Consider the following 19,012-nt stretch of genomic DNA (forward strand, 5'->3'; position numbering starts at 1 on the left):
TTATTGGGGCAGGAGTAATAAAGCGTTGTTATCCTTGTTGTGTGAACCGAGGGCAGCAGAACTATATCTGGGATACCCTGGTGGAGGGACTCACCCTCAACTAAATAGCACTCGCTAGGCAGGGGATATGGGTTCCAAAGCCCTATGAGTGAAGAGAAGGTAAGGATGGGTATTTATACTGTCATTTCCTGTTTAAGGGTCTTAGGCATGATTTGACTCTTTCTTTCTCTCTGCAGTATAATAAAAGAGCTAATTTATGCTCAGTTGAGAGTCTTTTTACATGCTGCAAAACTGAAGTCACTGATATGTAGGTCTAAGTATTAGACCTACTTTGGGACAATGTACCTATTGCAAGAGACTGTTCAGTATGCACCAGCAGTGAGGCTCCCCCACTAACAGCTGGAATCACTGAGAGCTGTGTTAAGTGCAGGGCCCTGAGGACATATTGGCAAGTGGCCAAAAGGGTGGCTGGTGGAGAGGCACAGCCAACAGGGCAGGTGGCAGAGATGGCTAGAGCATAGCCCCATAGAGAGGTGTCGCAATCAGCTGTTGGGGCGATGAGCAAGTGCCTGAGCAGTGGAGCATGTAAGGTACCTCCTTACCCCCGCCCCCTTCCACACAGGATGGGAGGTGAACTCTGAGGATGAACCTCTGAACTCTGGGGCTGCACTGGCCAAGGACAGCAACTGTGAGTGGGGTGCAGAGAAGGGATGGACACATTAAAGGGACTTTTGGGTTGTTGGACTTAAGAACCTGAGGGGAAAAGGACAGTGCCCAACTTACTTGGGGGTGGGTCTTTTGCTCATGGTTTATGTTTATGAAACCTAGTTGTGGTATTTTCCCAAATTAATGGTGAGTTACTTTTATCCTTTTATTAAAAGTCTTTGCTACACAGACTCTGTGCTTGTGAGAGGGAAAGTGTTCTCTTTTAGAGGCACCCAGCAGGTGGTGTGTATCTGTCCCAGCTCACTGGGTGGGGGCTCGAGCCAGTATTGTGTTGTATTGTTGAAAAGGAACCCTAGATACTGAACCTGGCCCTTGTTGCTGCTGGCTCCACCTGGCAGAAGGGTTACAGTAAGATTCCCTGCCCCTGCTTTTGACTCTCTCTCTCTCTTGCTGTGAACTTCCTATTGTTGGGGTTTTTTTGTTTATTCCCTTGGATTCGGTAATCCACCCGCTTGGTGGGAGTGAAATTCACTTCTATTTCTAGCCTGTATTATCATTGTGTAGCACATCAAGAGCATTCAGTACTGTTAATGTGCAATTTCTTGGCAACAGACATGCAATGATGCCGTTGAATTTTGGAACACAGAGACTGGATTAAACTGGAGACTATGCCCACCTGAAAATCAAGGCTTGACATGAGGCACAACAGGCAGTCTGACACTTTTCCAGGACTACACTGGTGGCCCCATCAGTGTCTGCAGAATTTTAAGTGTCTTGTCCCTCTGGCTGCAAAATGATAACTTGACGTGGTGGGAAACTTTCCATCCAAAAATTGTGGGGTTTTTGATTGGTTTGACTGAAAATGATTTTTTAAATCTAAAGGCAAATTTCTGTAGCAAAGGTCCTTTTTTATTTTTAAAATTGCTTAATCTAAATGCTCCATGAAAAAAATGTGACTTTTTAGCAAACAATCAGAAACTGAAAATGTTGATACTGAAATGCCACCCTGGTGCTTCATGGGAGCTTAATTTGTGTGCCTCATGCCCACATTCTCCTCTATGGGCCAGTTTCCCTAGCTGGTCGACATATCCCATGATACACCATAGACTCCCCTTTTGTTGAACCACCACAGTGCATCATGGGAGTCCCCTTATCATGTGCATCTTGGGAGATATAGGTCAGCTGGGGAGCCTGGCTCCATACGGGAGAATGGGGGTATGAGGTACTTGAACTACATGAAGCAGGATCACCAAATTGAAAACTTCTGTTTCTGGCTGAAGATTTTCAGTTTGGGGCCAAAAATATTTGGTTTTTCATTTTTTTAAAACCCAAAAGTCAATTTTCCATGGAAAGCAGATGCTCTCAATGGAAAATTTCACTTAATCAAAAATCCAATTTTCCATCCAAAAACCAAGTCAATGGGAAAATTTTCAACCAGTTTTAGTGAGATTATCACCTGGCAATTGCTTCTGCGTAACAATCATCCTAGGAGACCCAGAATGATTAAAACTTCTTGAATTTCATCATTAGCCACAAACTTTGTGTTCATTAGCAGCACCGGAAAAAACAATACAGAACATATGAATGGCCAGACTAGAAATGACATTCTGGGTCCAGTCCAGACCAGTGAGGGACTGTCACCACTTGCCATGCAATCTGGGGTGCCTCACAATGCATTGCTGCTATAGGTCCCAACCTGGATGCCTAACAAATACCCAAAGAGCATGCAGGTCACACCCTGAGTGTCTGTCTATAGCCACAGGTCCAGCAAACACCAGCCACACTCTGGCTCCCACCAGCCTTGGTTACTATTTTCAGGGTGACACCAACACACTCCCAGTCCTGAATTCCACCTCCACCCCTGCAACAAAGTGTGGTCTGTGCTGTCCAGCTCTCTCTTGGACAGTCCAGATATACTAGGTCTGTTGCTCCTCTAAGGGGATCAACATACAACAATAAACAATAAACTTGTTTTATTCTTTAATTGAAACTAATCCAGTGTTGTAGATTAGTTTCAATTAAAGAATAAAACAAGTTTATTTACTTACAAAAAGATTTGAAGTGAGTACAACTAACGAGGCATTAAAATCAGAAATGGCTACAAGAAAAATAAAGATAAAACTCTTTCTAAATTTAACAAACTAGACTTCTCTCAAGGCGAAGTCCCTTACCATGTTGTTAGTACATTGCTGATGAAACTCTCAGGCCAGGGTCTGCTCTCCAAATCCAATGGCTGTTTCTTTTGTCTTCTCAGATGAAAAGAGAGATGGATAGGGAGAGAGAACTTGGGGTGGTTTTGCCCCTCACTTTTATAGTTGTCACCCTTTGGAATGCATTTCCCTGAGAGTGACGCTAGGTAAAGTTCTTTCCAGCTGAGAGCATGGAGACGTGGAATCTGGTGTGGGAGAGGTTTGCTAAATTGCTTGCTGAGATGCAGGTCTGTTTGTTCCTGCCCCCCTTCCTTGCTAAATACTCACTTGATAGGTAATGGCCCATCAGCTTTGATGACACCTGGCTGGGGAGTCAACTTGTCCTTTGTCTTTGAGAAACAGGCTTACCCACTCCCAAGAATTATCTGGTAAACACGCTTCAGTCATGATTTCAGCTTATGTTCATAACTTTACATATAATGTTGCTACATACATTTCACCATAATATTATTTACCAGTAAGTTATTAGTTTTCAAATAATACCTTACAGGGCATATTTTGTACAAAAATTATTACAATAGTATGTAGGGTATGAATACAGGGGTGCATTCTGTCACACTGGGTCAGATAAATGGTCCCGCTAGCCCAGTATCCTGTCTCTGACACTGGCCAATACCAGATGCTTCAAAAGGAATGAACAGAACATGGCAATTATCATGTGATCCATCCCCTGTCATCCAGTCCTGACTCCCAGCATCTGGCAGTCAGAGGCTTAGGGACACCCAGAGCATGGAGTGGCATCCCTGACCATCTTGGCTAATAGCCATTGATGGACCTGTCCTCCATGAACTTAGATAATTCTTTTTTGAACCACGTTATACTTTTGGCCTTCTGAAGATCCCCTGGCAATAAGTTCCACAGGGTGACTGTAAATTATGTGATAAAGTACTTCCTTATGTTTATTTTAAAGCTGCTAACTATTAATTGCATTGGGTGGCCTCTGGTTCTTGTGTTATGTGAAAGAGTAAATAACACTTCCTTATTCGCTTTCTCCACCCCAGTCATGATTCTATAGACCTCTCTATCATATTTCCCACTTAGTCATCTCTTTTCCAAGCTGAACAGTCTCTGTCTTTTTAATTGCTTCTTGTACGGAAGCTGTTCCATACCCTTAATCATTTTTGTTGCCCTTCTCTGTACCTTTTCCATTTCTAATATCTTTTTTGAGATAGGGCAACCAGAACTGCATACGGTATTAAAGGTGTGGGTGTACCATGGATTTATACAGTGGCATTATGTTATTTTATGTCTTCCCTTTCCTAATGGTTCCTAACATTGTGTTAGCCTTTGACTACTGCTGCATATTGAGCAGATGTTTTCAGAGAACTATCCACAACTCCACGCTCTCTTTCTTGAGTAGTAACAGCTAATTTAGTCCTCATCATTTTTGTATGTATAGTTGGGATTATGTTTTCCAGTGTGCATTACTTTGCATTTATCAACACTGAATTTCATCTGTCATTTTGTTGCTCGGTCACCCAGTTCTGTGAGATCCTTTCTAACTCTTTACAGTCATGTTTGGACTTACTATCTTGAGTAATTTTATATCATCTGCAAAGTTTGCCACCTCACTGTTTACCCTTTTTCCCACATCATTTATGACTATGTTGAACAGTACTGATCCCAGGATAGATCCCTGGTGGACACGACTATGTAGCTCTCTCCATTCTGAAAACTGACCATTTATTCCTACCCTTTGTTTCCTGTCTTTTAACCTGTTACTGATCCATGAGAAACCTTCCTTCTTATCCCATGACTGCTTACTTTGCTTAAGGGCTGTTGGTGAAGGCTTTCTGATAGTCCACGTACACTATATCCACTGGTGTCAAGTATTAGAGGGGTAGCCATGTTAGTCTGGATCAGTAAAAGCAGCAAAGAGTCCTGTGGCACCCTATAGATTAACAGACATATTGGAGCATAAGCTGTCATGGGTTGCATCTGACAAAGTGGGTATTCACCCACGAAAGCTTATGCTCCAGTACATCTGTTAGTCTATAAGGTGCCACAGGACTCTTTGCCGCTTTTATAGATCCACTGGATTACCCTTGTTCACATGTTTGTTTGACCGCCTCAAAGAATTCCAATAGATTGGTGAGGTATGTTTTCCCTTTACAAAAACTGTGTTGACTCTTCACAACAAATCATGTTCATCTATGTGTCTGATAACTCTGTTCTTTACTATAGTTTCAATCAATTTGCCTAACACTGAAGTTAGGCTTACTGGTCTATAAGTGCCGCTGGTGCCTTTTAAAAAAAAGTTAGCTATCCTCCAGTCATTTGGTACAGGAGCTGATTTAAGTGACAGGTTACATAACATACTTAGTAGTTCTGCAATTTCATATTTGAGTTCCTTCTGAACTCTTGGGTGAATACCATCTGGTCCTAGTAACTTATTACTGTTTAATTTATCAGTTTGTTCCAAAATTTCCTCTGACACCTCAGTCTGGGATAGTTCCTCAGATTTGTCACCTAAAAAGAATGGCTCAGGTTTGGGAATCTCCCTCACATCCTCAACTGTGAAAACGGAAGCGAAGAATTCATGCAGTTTCTCCTCAATGGCCTTGTTGACCTTGAGTGCTCATTTGGTACCTCTTTCGTCCAGCGGCCCCACTGATTATCAGGCTTTGTGCTTCTGATGCACTTAACTATTTTTTTTTTTACTGTTTTGGAGTCTTTGTCTAGTTGCTCTTCAAATTCTTTTTTGGCCTGCCTAATTATACTTTGGCTCGCCAGAGTTTATGCTCCTTTCTATTTTCCTCAGTAGGATTTAACTTCCAGTTTTTAAAGAATGCCTTATTGCCTCTACCTTCTTCTTTTACTTTGTCTTCTGATGGTTACATTTTTTTTGTCCTTTCACTATTTTTTGTAATTTGGGGAATACATTTAATTTGATCCTCTATTATGATATTTTGTTAAAAAAAGTTTCCATGCAGCCACAGGCATTTCACTCTTGTTGTGGGAGGGATAGCTCAGTGGTTTGAGCATTGGCCTGCTAAACCTGGGGTTGTGAGTTCAATCCTTGAGGAGGCCATTTAGGGATCTGGGGGAAAAATTGGGGATGGGTCCTGCTTTGAGCAGGGGGTTAGAGTAGATGACCTCCTTAGGTCCCTTCCAGCCCTAATATAAGTTGGTTACTCACCTTTGTAACTATTGCTCATATCCATTCCAATTAGGGGTGTGTGTGCATGATCGTCAGAAGATTTTTTACCTTAGCAACACCCGGTGGGTCGGCTGAGGCGCCCCCTGGAGTGGCGCCTTCACGGCGCCGAATATATGCCCCAGTCGACTCAGCGCCCCCTCAGTTCCTTCTTGCCAGCTACTCCAACAGAGGGGAAGGAGGGTGGGTTTGGAATAGATATGAGCAACACATCTCAAAGAACAACAGTTACAAAGGTGAGTAAGTTACAAAGTTACAAAGATGACCAAGTTGCTGCTCTACATATCTCCTGAATTGGTACATGAGCCAGGAAAGCAGAGGATGAAGCTTGAGCCCGGGTGGAGTGGGCAGTAAGGTGTGTAGTTGGGACACCAGCCAAGTCACAGCATGCACGGATGCATGATGTGATCCAGGACGAGATGCGCTGGGAGGAGACTAGGAGGCATTTCATCCGGTCTGCCACAGCAACAAACAGCTGAGTTGTTTTCCTAAAAGGTTTTGTTCACTTGATGTAAAAGGCGAGGGCTCTGTGAATGTCTAGGGAGTGCAGCTGTTGGTCCTGTCGAGAGATGTGCAGCTTTGGATAGAAGACCAGGAGGAAGATGTCTTGGTTGACATGGAAGGCAGAGACCACCTTAGGAAGGAAGGCTGGGTGTGATCACAGCTGTACCTTGTCCTTGTGGAACACCGTGTATGGTGGTTCCGACGTGAGGGCTCTAAGCTTGGACACACACCTCGCCGAGGTGATAGCTACAGGGAAGGCTGTCTTCCAGGAAAGGTACAGGAGCGAGCAGATGACCATCGGCTCGAACAGGGCACCCATGAGTCTGGATAGGACCAGGTTGAGGTCTCACATAGGGACCAAACACTGAATTTGAGGGTACAGGCGTTCCAATCCTTTGAGGAACCTGCTGACCATGGGATTGGAGAAGACCGAGCGCCCATTTTTGCCCGGGTGGAAGGCTGAAATCGCTGCTAGGTGTACTCTGATGGATGAAACTGCCAGGCCCTGCTGTTTCAAGGATAAGAGGTAATCCAAGATGGTAGCTACTGACGCCTGCAGGGGGCCCGTATCACCCAGAGCACACCAGCAGGAAAAACGCTTCCACTTGGCCGAATACGTGGATCTGGTAGAGGGCTTTCTGCTACCCAGAAGGACCTGTTGCACCGAGCAGGAGCAATGTAGCTCAGATTGAGTTAGCCATGCAGCATCCACGCTGTGAGGTGGAGGGATCACAGGTCGGGATGGCAGAGTCATTCGTGTTCCTGCGTGATCAGGTCCGGCCACAACAGAAGTGGAATTGGAGTGACCACCGACAGCTCTAGGAGAGTGGTGTTCCAGTGCTGCCTGGGCCATGCCAGGGCGACCAAAATTAAGTGGGCTCTGTCCCTGCGGAACTTGAGCAGGACCCTGTGGACTAACGGGAATGGAGGAAAGGTGTAACACAGGTGGTCTTTCCACAGTATTAGGAAGGTGTCCAACAGGGAACCCGGGGAGCATCCTTGGAGAGAGCAGAACACCTTGCACTTCCGATTCTCGCGAGAGGCGAATAGGTCTATGTGGGGAGACCCCCACTTCTGGAAGACAGAGTGGATGACGTCCGGGCGAATCGATCACTCATGAGCCTGGAAGGATCTGCTGAGGCGGTCTGCTAAGGTGTTCTGGACTCCTAGGAGAAAAGACATCACCAGATGGATCGAGTGGTCTATGCAGAATTCCCACAGGAGAATGGCTTCCTGACAGAGGGGGGACGATCGTGCTCCCCCTTGTTTGTTGATATAAAACATGGCCGTTGTGTTGTCTGTGAGAACTGCAACACAACGGCCCTGAAGGTGCCTGTGAAATACTTGACAAGCCAGGTGCACTGCTCTCAGCTTCCGTACATTGATGTGCAGGGATATCTCTTGTGTGGACCAAAGGCCCTGCGTGCGAAGGTTCCCAAGGAGAGCACCCCAACCCAGAGAAGATGCGTCCGTGGTTAGGGCCAGGGAGGGCTGTGGGGCATGGAATGGTACCCCCTCGACTACTGACTTGGGGGTCAGCCACCAGTTCAGGGAGCCTAAGATGTCCAGCGGTACCATGACCACCATGTCCATGCTGTGCCGGCCTGGATGGTATACGGTTGAGAGCCAGGCCTGAAGTGGACGGAGGCATAGTCTGAGGTGTCTGGTCACAAATGTACAAGACGCCATGTGTCCTAGGAGACCGACGCACATCCGTACTGTTGAGGTCAGGAAGCCTTGCAAACCACGGATGATGTTCACTAGGGCTTGAAAACGTGCGTCCAGTAGAAACGCATGGGCAAGTCTCGAATCTAGGACTGCGCAGATGAAGTCTATCCTTTGGGTCAGCTCCAAAGTGGACTTTTCTACATTGAGCAGCAGGCCTAGCCGTCTGAATGTGCTCATGGTGAACTGAACAGGAGATTGCACCTCGTCCCTGGAGTGGCCCCGAATGAGTCAGTCGTCGAGGTACAGAAACACTTGGATCTGATGTCGACGAAGGGAGGCAGCTACGATGGCCATACACTTCGTAAAGACCCTTCGTGCTGTGGATAGACCGAAGGGAAGGATGGTAAAATGGAAGTGCTGTCAGTTGACCACAAAGCAAAGGAAATGCCTGTGTGGCAGATAAATCGCAATGTGGAAATACGCGTCCTTCATGTCGAGGGCGGCGTACCAGTCTCCAGGATCCAGGGAAGGAATAATGGTCCCCAGGGAAACCATGCGGAACGTCAAATTTACCATGGATTTGTTGAGTCCGTGCAGGTCCAGAATGGGCCGTAGGCCCCCCCCCTTTGCCTTGGGGATTAGGAAATATCGGGAGTAAAATCCCCTACCCCTCAGTTCCCTTGGAACCTCCTCTATCGCTCCAATAGCTAGGAGCGTTTGCACCTCCTGTAGAAGGAGTTGCTCATGAGAAGGGACTCTGAAGAGGGATGGGGAGTGAGGGTGGGAGGGGGAGGAAAAAGCAAACTGAAGGCTGTATCCACTTTCCACCGTGCGTAGCACCCAGCAGTCTGACGTTATACGGGACCACGCATGGAGGAAATGGGAGAGGCAATTGTAGAAAGGCGGGGAATGATCCTGGAAGGAGATTGGTGCTCCATCCTCGGGCGCACCTTCAAAAGTGTTGTTTGGGTCCCGCTGATAGTTTGGGGGGACCCTGGTTCTGGCCCGTCTGCTGACCAGACTGTCTTCGCCTACCACCTCGGCCGCGTCTTCTAAAGAAGTCCTGTCTGGGCCGGGGTAGGTGCGCTGCGGTTGGGGTCGGAAGGGCCTATGTTGCATTACCGGGGTATGCATGCCCAGTGAACGCATGATGGCCCTGTTGTCCTTCAGCTCAGAGTGGAGTTGAAGCCTGGAGTCTGTCTTCTCTGAGAACAGACCCTGGCCATCAAAGGGTAGGTCCTGTATGGTCTGCTGGAATTCAGGTGGGAGACTGGAGACCTGTAGCCAGGAGACACAGCGCATAGCTACTCCCGAGACTAGAGTCCTAGCTGCCGAGTCTTCCATGTCTAACGAGGCTTGTAGAGATGTTCTGGCTACTTTCTTGTCCTCCTCTACTAAAGCCCCGAACTCCTCCCTGGACTCTTGAGGGATAAGCTCTTTAAACTTCTGCATCGAGTTCCAGATATTATAATTGTATTGGCTCAAGAGAGCCTGCTGGTTAGCCACTCTGAGCTGCAAGCCACCAAGAGAGTATATTTTGCACCCCAAATAAATCCAGGCATCTAGTGTCCTGGGAGGGGCGGGGGGGGGGCTTGTTGGCCGTGTCTCTCCCTCTCGTTGATGGACTGTATGTCTGGGGTTAAGTATACACGTACTCGAAGTCTTTGGAGGGGACAAAATATTTCCTCTCCACCCGCTTGGCAGTAGGAGGAATAGAGGCCGGAGATTGCCAGATTGTAGTGGCATTAGCCTGAATAGTCCGAATGAAGGTCAAGGCTATTCTGGACGGTGTGTAGGCAGACAGAATGTCCACTACCGGATCCTCTACCTCCACCACCTCCTCCACCTGGAGGTTCATGTTTTGTGCCACCCTGCAGAGCAGCTCCTGGTGGGCACGGAGGTCTATAGGTGTGGGGCCAGAGGAGGACGTACCCGCTACCACCTCATCTGGGGAATACGAGGAGGATACCGCCGGGACTAATGGGTCCTGGGGAAGGTCTTCCTGGGGAGGGTCCGGTTGCCTTAGGTCCACCACACTAGGGGCATGGGCCTGAACTGGGGGCAGGGCAATCGCCTCCGAGCAACCCAGGGGAGGGTGACTCACGGGGCTCCGAGTGGGCAGAGCGAGAAGCCCCCGAGGGGACACCCTGGGTCTGATGGTAAGCCCAAGGAGTCCAAAAGGACCATTGCGGAGGACCCTGACCAGGGTCCTGGCCCTCATCCTGCCATTGGCTAGCCCCGTCCACCTCTTGGTCCTGACGTGGTAGCCACTTCCTGTTTGAGATGACCTCGAGGCGGAGCAGGATGGCCAAGGTGGTGCCGAGTACATTTGCGGTGCTGTCTTGGCATGGGGTACCGTAGTGCGCTGGGGAGATGGAGATCAGTGTCACGACCCCGATCAGTACCGGTGCCCATATCGGTTCTGGGAGCTGGATCTGGACCTCGACGAAGATTTATAGGTGGATCGGCGCTGGGATCAACTCTGAGTAAATCGGCGCTCAGACCGGCGCCGTGATCGGTGCCGGGAGCTGGACCGGTACCGACCGTACCAAGAAGAAGATCTTTGTGAGGCGGAGTGGCGCTGCGAGTTCGACTGGCGCTGAGATGGTGATCGGTGCCGGGACTGCATGTGGTGCCGTGAACAAGACTGGCGTCTGGACCAGGGTCGGTGCCGTCCTATCTCGCTCTGTGATGGAGGGTATAGCATGGAGGGCTTTCCTTTTTGAGGGAACAGCCTGTACCGGCGGCACTGGACGCTGTGATGGTCCTGGCTCGGTGAGTGCTATCAGGTCGCACGCCGTGGAGAATGTCTCCAGCATGGACAGTGGCCTAAGCTCGACCACCGTGTGCACCGGGGAGCTTACATGTGCTGGACTCGACGGCCCTTGCCGCACTGGAGTCAACAGTTCAGGGGTTGGTGCCTTTGCCGGTCGCTCCAACACTGGACACGGCTCCGAGGGGGGCACAGGTGGTGCCAGCGACTGCAAAGGGGCAGCATATTGCTTGTGCTGCCTCTTCGGTCCTGGAGACAGGGAGCGACGCTGCACTGGTAGGGGTGCCAGAGACATCCAGTGCCGGGAGTCTTTGCCAGCGTCTGGACATTGCCCTGAGCGCTACGGTGCTGCAGGCGCGCTCCAAACTGACGAAGTCGGCGCCAGGTGTCGGCGCAGGGCTGAGGACATCGGGCTAAGTGCTGCTTCCATAAGGAGCTGCTTCAGGCGAAAGTCCCACTCCTTTTTAGTCTGAGGCTTGAATGCCTTGCAAATGCGACACTTGTCAGCTTGATGGGATTCCCCCAGGCACTTCAAGCAGGAGTCATGGGGGTCTCCCATAGGCATCGGCTTAAGGCAGGTTGAGCACAGTTTGAAACCCGGAGACCTAGGTATCAGTCCGGGTACTGGGAGGGAGGGAAGGGGAGAAGCCCTTTACCCCCCAACTACTATTTACACTAAGAACAATAACTACTAACTACTTACTAAAGAACTATTAACAACTATTTAAACCTATTTACAACTATTAACGAGTGCTAACAAGAGAAGCTAGGGAAAGTGGAGTTCAGCTAAGCCATGCTCCACAGTTCCAATGACTGTCACGGGCGGTAAGAAGGACCTGAGCGGGCACTGGGTTGGCTGGGGCATATATACGGTGCCATGAAGGCGCCACTCCAGGGGGCGCCTCAGCCGACCCACCGGGTGTTGCTAGGATAAAAATCTTCTGAGGATCGTGCATACGGTGCGCACGCACGTCATTGGAATCGATATGAGCAAGCACTCAAAGAAGACTGTTCCTTTTTATTTTCTGTTTAACTAGCTTCATCATTTTTGTGTAGTTCCCATTTTTGAAGTTAAATGCCGCTGTGGTGGGCTTCTTTGGTATCTTCCCATCCACTCCCAAGGATGTTAAATTTAATTATATTATGGTTGCTATTGCTGAGTGGTTCAACTATATTCACCTCTTGGACTTCCTGTGCTCCATTTAGGACTAAATCAAGAATTGCCTCACCCCTTGTGGGTTCCTGGACTAGCTGCTCCAAGAAGCAGTCATTAATAGCTTCTAGAAACTTCAACTTTGCATCCCATCCTGAGGTGACATACCCAGTCAACATAGGGATAGTTGGAACACATACACGTACACTGGTAAAACTGGTTGTTTTTATCTAATGTGCTGAAGTGTGGCAGAGGCTCTTTCAAGCATGAGGCTGCACTGTTTGTTTGCAGGTTGGAAATTATGTATCCAAGTCAAACATAATTGATTTTGATCTAAAGACTATTGCAACCTGTGGTGTTACTTAATTAATACAGCACTGTGTTCCATGGGAGCGCTAACTGAACAACAGAGGCTGGTAAATACATTTCCAGGGTTCCTAGCAGAAGGTGTTAAGGGATACTAAGACCTGGTATGCTGGTTAGAAGATTGATCAATCTGTAGAATATTCATGTTCCAGTAGCACACTACTGCAGTACAAGTTTGTCATGTTATTTTCAATCCAGCAAGTATAGAAAGGGATCTGGGCATTCCCACCAATGGCCCCCATTGTGTGGTGTCTCTTGTTTGCAACCATCCCTACCTCTGGCACACAGATTCTTTTCTCCTTCCCCTCATTTGTGAATGCTGCACTACCTGCTCCTTTCAATGAGCTTTGACTCTCCCGTTGGCTGGGTCAGTGAGACACAAAACTTTGGGAGTCTCTGACTGCCCTTGTGGTCTTTATGGTTCTTTCCACATGTTCATAGACTTTCTACACTGAAATGGTTAAAAATGCTGGCCAGGGCCACGAGAACAGCTGCCTTGGAATCCCTGATACAAAGTGGACATCAATATAAAGGCCATTGTTAGGCCTCTGCAAGGGATTCATATTCACAGATTCCGAGGTCAGAAGGGACCACTGTGATCCTCTCTTCTGACCTCCTGCATAACACAGGCCAGACACCTGCCCCCAAACCATTCCTAGAACAATGACATGTGGGGAAGGGGCTGGGTTCAGGCGGAGCCAGGGGAATGGCAATGGGAGCCAAAGCCTACAGGACTGCATGTGGCGTCTCTAGATGAGAGAACCGGTGTGGTCCAATGACTAAGGCAGCAGCTGAGCTCTTCCATTGCCCTGCTGTGTGAGTCAGTTCACCTCTTTATGCCTGTGTTTTGGCTCTTTAGAGTGGAAGACCTGCAGCGAGGGTCTGTCTCTTACTATGTGATTGTACAGCGCCTAGCATGATGTGCTGAGCTGGAGTGACCAGAAATCATTAATAACAATAAGGGAGCTACAGCTAGGGAGTGGCGGCCTGCAGCCCATGAGTTAAAAACTGGATTTGACTTCCTTAGCCCATGTGTGTTTACTCTAGCTTCAGGTGCATTCCAGCTAACACCTTGGACCTGTGACAATGTAAACTCATTTACTATTCTAGAGCATGTTTGGTGGGACTCTTTCATTTGCTTTCCCCAGACAAAAGCTCCAGAAGGAACAATTTAAAAGAAAACCCCGCTGCTGAAACAAACACGTTATATTGAAGGAAGTATTCACAAATAGGCTGATCACCAGCCAAAAAGAAGGATAACGTCTGTTAAAGTAATTGTAGAGTATCAGGCCTCGCTATGACACTGTAGCCATAATAAATAATTAATACAAATAAATCATAATTCTTTCTTAAAATGGGAACATTAATTAGTGATGAGGTGTGTGGAACACACTTCCGTGTTTTCAGATAGGGTTTGTTTATACTTGTTTTGAGATTGCTAGTTACCAGGTGTTCTTGATATTTTATGAAAGCTCAGAAATATCATTTTGGATTGAATTTCTATTTCCATTCTCCTAAACTCAGACTCTTTTATATTCCACAGACAATGAGACCAGATATATAAAATGTTAGTTTAAAATATTTTTTCCCTAATGACACTAGGCACTAGAAAGGCACTAGAAATTAAAATTGGTTGAAAAAAGTGGGAAAATGTAATGAATTTTGCTTTTAATTTGACCTTTTTTTTTAAAAAAAATGAAATTACAAAAATGTAAAAATTCCAACCAGCTCTATACTTGGTTGAAAAAAAAGAGGGCAGGGACATGGAGGTTGTAAAAATGTCACTGATTTTTCCTTTTTTCAAATTTACAAAAATTAGAAATCTGAATTGTCAAAATTGTCTCAGACACAGCATATAAGTAGATGTACAAAAATGTATAGATTTCCTGGCACTTACTTCATTTTTAAGGCTAAATTTTAGTAGCAAAACTCATTTTGTGCAGTAACTTATTTTCATGGACTATATTCATTCTTTGGATAGGGTCCTCCAATAATTTAAAAATAAGAAGGGGGGAGTAAAGCTATGATATGCATTTCTGTTCAGCTGCGCACAGGCAAACTCCATTCTAGAGCAGGAAGTCCCTGGTTGTTTCCCATCATATGGAGGGTGATATAACAAGAAGAGGATAGGTCCAGCAATGGCAACTAGCCAAGATTTTCAGGGACACAACCCCTCCTCTGGGTGTCCCTAGCCCTCCAAATGCCGGATGTGGGGACTGGATGAAAGGGAAGGGATCACTTGATAATTGCCCTATTCCCGCTGAAGCATCTGCCACTGGTCACTGTCAGAAGACAAGATACTGGGCTAGATGGACCATTGGTCTGACCCAGTATGGCTGTTCTTATGCTCTTGAGAGTCCTTTTGCTTTCTAAAACCAGTTCCAAACTCATGCATAGATGTTTTTGATGGGCATACTAAAGGGACACCATTCATTTAATCCCCACCACCTCGAAGTCTGACACTTCTTCACATACTCTTTCAAGCAATGCTTCAGTCTCTTCAGTGATGCCAATCTGAAAACTAATTTTGTTCCTATTTTTCCATTAAATTTTTACCTTTGACAGCACTTTTTGTCAAGTCACTTTGTGTTTCTCCTTGTCTAGTCAGTTTCCCTTGCACCAGGGGGGAGACAAATCATATTTAAAAAAATGAAAATTTGATTGTACAACAAAAAAGGGCAGGCGGACTCAGGGTCAGGGTTAATACCTGGAATAATTTTTAACTGTTTTAAAAAGTCACCTGATTTCAAAATGAGTGTCCCTTGAACACAGATTGGATTTCTTTTGATTCACTTGGCTGAAGGCAGTTGCCTCTGAAACACTCATCTAGCAAAGCACTTAGGCCCAGCTCCTCAAAGGTGCCTAGCTCCCCTGAAATAACTTTCAGGATCTAGGCCTTAAGCACATGCATAATATCAAGCACTGATGCACTGAAGACAGTGGGACCATTCCCATGCTAAAGTGCTTTGCTGCATCAAGGCATGGGAGCAGAATAACTCTCTTGCTAGGAGGAACACAGGGGAACTCTGCAACAAATAAGAAAAATACCCTGATTAGGAAGGACAGTGCAAATCAACAGCAGATATGTTGTAAAGCAAAGGGAGCTCGAGCAAATGCAGTGAAACCTTGTTAACCCTTTGGAGTCTGTGGAAATTTATCACAGCCTTGTAAAAGTACCATGAAAAGCATCCTCAAGTGAGTGGGAGGTAGCATTTGGGAAGGCTGTTATATTGATTATGTAAGTAATACACCGTATCCAGCCATTCTAGTCACACAGGGAGCCAGATCTGTCATTAAGGCAGAGCTATCAGTAGGCAGAGGTGCAGCTCTGCCCTATAGCTCTGGGGCAGCATTGTGTGGCTCCATTCACTCCCTGTCCTTTTGGCATGGCTTGAGATTCAGGAAGCACTCGCAGGGGGCAGCTCCTGCCCTCTGGAGTGGCCATAGACTGCAGAGGTCCCTTGCCAGTGGGACACTAGGAAAGCGTTTGCATCCTCCTCCTTTTGCACCTGAACAAGGCCCAGCCACAAGCCACCTTGCAGAAATACCTTAAATTCACAGTGTTATCGGTCGTAACAGCTATGGGCTGTGTCCCTCTGGTGCAGCTGAGGAGATTGTGAGGCACTGTAGAGTTCATTGCTGAACCTTGTGGATTCTCAGTACACAGAGCCCAGGATGTGGTTTCGTATGCTCTTCAGTGCATGACACTGTGGGGCTGATCCTCTGCACTGCACCTTGTGTAACAATTTATGCACATGCAAGGGGAGGATGTAAGTGGCTACCGTTCTGACCAGGTAATATTTTACGCTCCTTGGCGTAAGCAACGGCATAAGGTGCAAGCTCACGGAGAGCCAGACTCTGCGTATTTATGGGACAGAGCTCTGCTGCTTTCTCTAATGTGCTTTAGACAAGTGCACCTGCTTGATCAGATCTGTTCCTACAACCTGATCCTGAGTTTCCAGCAGCTCCCTTAGTCAGTACTAAGTATAGCAGCCCTGCCCATTTCTGGGGCTATGGCGCCATCGAGTGGACGTTTCTGTACATGTGTGTTCTCAGAGAGAACTTGCCAAGCATTCCCAATCCTTGTTAATGTTTTCTCTGTCACCTTCTCTCTGCATTGCTTTGCCAGCTGTAGGACATGGCTCATCTGAGCTGGCATATGCTGTCAGAGGGAGTAGCTGCAGCCAGCCCCATGCTGAGGGGCCTGTCCATGCAGCGCTGAGGGGGTTAACAGAGTCCTGTTTCTTGTATCTTATCTTTTGCTCCCCGGCTATAAAATCAGGGCCGGATTCCCGCTCCTAGGGGAACACTCCCAGTGTGAGGTGGGGAAGAGGGATGGAAACCTATTGAGGCTCTCCTTGTGGACAACGTTCCAGTGGGGAGAGGAGGTTTGCCCCCTGAAGAACAGGCCGTGGGGCCAGCCCAACCATCCCCCAATGTGGGAGGACCAGCCATCCATCTGAGACCCTGTGCCCCTGGCAGGCTGCCCCAATCCCTCCTCCCCTGCCTGCTCCCTGGCAAAGTGCCTCCTATGGAACTGAGCTGATGGGGCCTCACAGCCAGCAGCTGTCACTAGGATCCCTCCTAAAGGGGGCTCCCCAGTGCAGACAGTGGGGAGGCATTAAAATAACCTAGCTGTGGCCTGTGTTATCTTTTCATGGCTGTGCAGGGCTGTGAGGGTCCAAAATATATCCCTATCCCTCCAAGGGCCCTGCCCTATCTCCTCCCCCAAGGCAGACCTAGGATCGCCCGCCACGGGCCTGGAGGAATGGGGGGATGATGCCACCAAGGCAGCTGACCCCCTAGCCGCATGGAAGGGGTTGATCTGCATGAGGAGAGTCTGCACTGTGCATGGAGCTCTGGGGCACAATCAGACTTCTTTAGGGCCTGATCCTGTGAATCTATGCACAGTGAAGCTGTCTGCTGGGGATCTCTCTGGGTGGGAGGAGTGAGGGGTTCCTTCCTCTGCTCGGCCAAGGAGGGGATGAGAAGCTTGGGGGATGTACCTGCAGCCTTGATGCTCCCGTGGCCTTCATACTATGCGTGACCCAACTACAGAGTGTCCAAAGGATGGCAACCATGCCCTTGCCCTGCCCCCACAGAGCCCTGTGTATCCCCTGAATGCTGACACAGTGTCTTCGCTCCACAGGCTCAGTCCCACTACTTTCTTCACACTGGTGGCTGGGCAGCAGAATGTGCCCCTCCACACGCAGGGGTGTTGAATGATATGTTTTTCCAATCAGCCCAGGATACACTGACCCTCATGCACTGTGGAGAGGGCACTTGGGCAGCCATTGCAAAAATGCATCATGGCTAGGTAGCATTTGAGGCCATGGGACAGGGATTCCCATTCTGATCGCTCTAAACTCGTGGGTTGTTTTTAAATTGGAGCCCAGTGCCTGATCTTCCTATGAGTAGCGGGATTCCAAAGCCTTGTGGCCACATGGCAGGAACTTCCAGCTTTGGGACTGGGCCCTGAAATCCAAGCACTTGTAGGGTACGGCGAAGGGAGCTATCAAGCAAGTCACCAGCCTCCAGCCCTCATGCTGTTGGAACTCCAGACGCTGGTGCCCTGCGACCCTGCCGAGTTCCCACTGTGCCTCACAGCTGGTTGCTGCTGCTGCTTCGTCTGGCTCCTGGCGTCCAGGAGCTGGGTGATCTCTTCAAGGGAGGAAGTTTCCAAGTCGCTGTTCTCATCCACAAACTGCATGGGGAATGGGAGGAGACAGAATGAGCAAACATGGCGAGCATTAGCCAGTGCTGTCTTTGCCGATAATGGCCCTGGCTGATTGCAGGGGGCTGGCATGGGATTAGTATAGTGCTTGCCCTCTGCACCCAGGGGAGCATTTCCACGTGGCAAACCCTTATCATTCAAATCCAAATTTACGTTTATCAAATGCTTCCTTCAGCTACTGGTTTTCTGCTGCAGCTCCCCAGCACTTCCCAGTGCAAGGCAGGGCCGGCCCAGCAGCAGAACTACTTACATGCTCAGATGTGTATTATGGAGCATGAACTACAAGGACTCCCTAGGAAACTCAAATATGCAGTTATGGGCCTGACCAGGCTGTTGGGATCATGTAGTCTGACCTCTTTCATAACACAGGCCAGAGGTTCAGCCTGGGATTCCTGCACCAAGCCCACATCTTGTGGGTTGAGCTAGAGTATATATTTTAGAATGACACATCCAGTCCTGATTTAATGAAGCTGGGAGAGGAATTGGGCAGAGCTGCTTGAAGTGTGTCAAGTTACAGAATTTCCATGACATTTCAAAAACTGAAAAAAATATACATGGGGGAACAATGTTGAGATAGTTGCAGAAAGTCTTCCCCTGAGTCTATTCCTAAACAATACCTCATGACCTATGGCCAGTGGGCACTGACATTCACTTTTGGCTCGGCATCTGTTTCAATAAAACCAATGACATTTCATTCATTGAACAGGTCTGATACTTTATGTAAATTACAGCTACAACCCAGGCTTTCCAGGGATCTAAGGACCCAATCCTGCAGCTGGAT

The 19,012-nt window shown here is 47.9% G+C and overlaps 1 protein-coding gene across 1 annotated transcript in view; it reads right to left on the reverse strand.

The window, feature by feature from the left end:
* Nucleotides 1–18,021: 18,021 nt before the first annotated feature.
* Nucleotides 18,022–19,012, reverse strand: part of DZIP1L (DAZ interacting zinc finger protein 1 like) — a 30,339-nt gene continuing 29,348 nt past the window's right edge. Inside the window, exon 15 of the mRNA XM_077827186.1 lies at nt 18,022–18,201. Within this exon, the coding sequence (XP_077683312.1) occupies nt 18,022–18,201 (180 nt within the window). The remainder of the gene's footprint in view (nt 18,202–19,012) is intronic.

This window comes from Eretmochelys imbricata, chromosome 9 (genome assembly GCF_965152235.1).
Source record: "Eretmochelys imbricata isolate rEreImb1 chromosome 9, rEreImb1.hap1, whole genome shotgun sequence".
Taxonomy (NCBI): Eukaryota; Metazoa; Chordata; order Testudines; family Cheloniidae; genus Eretmochelys; species Eretmochelys imbricata.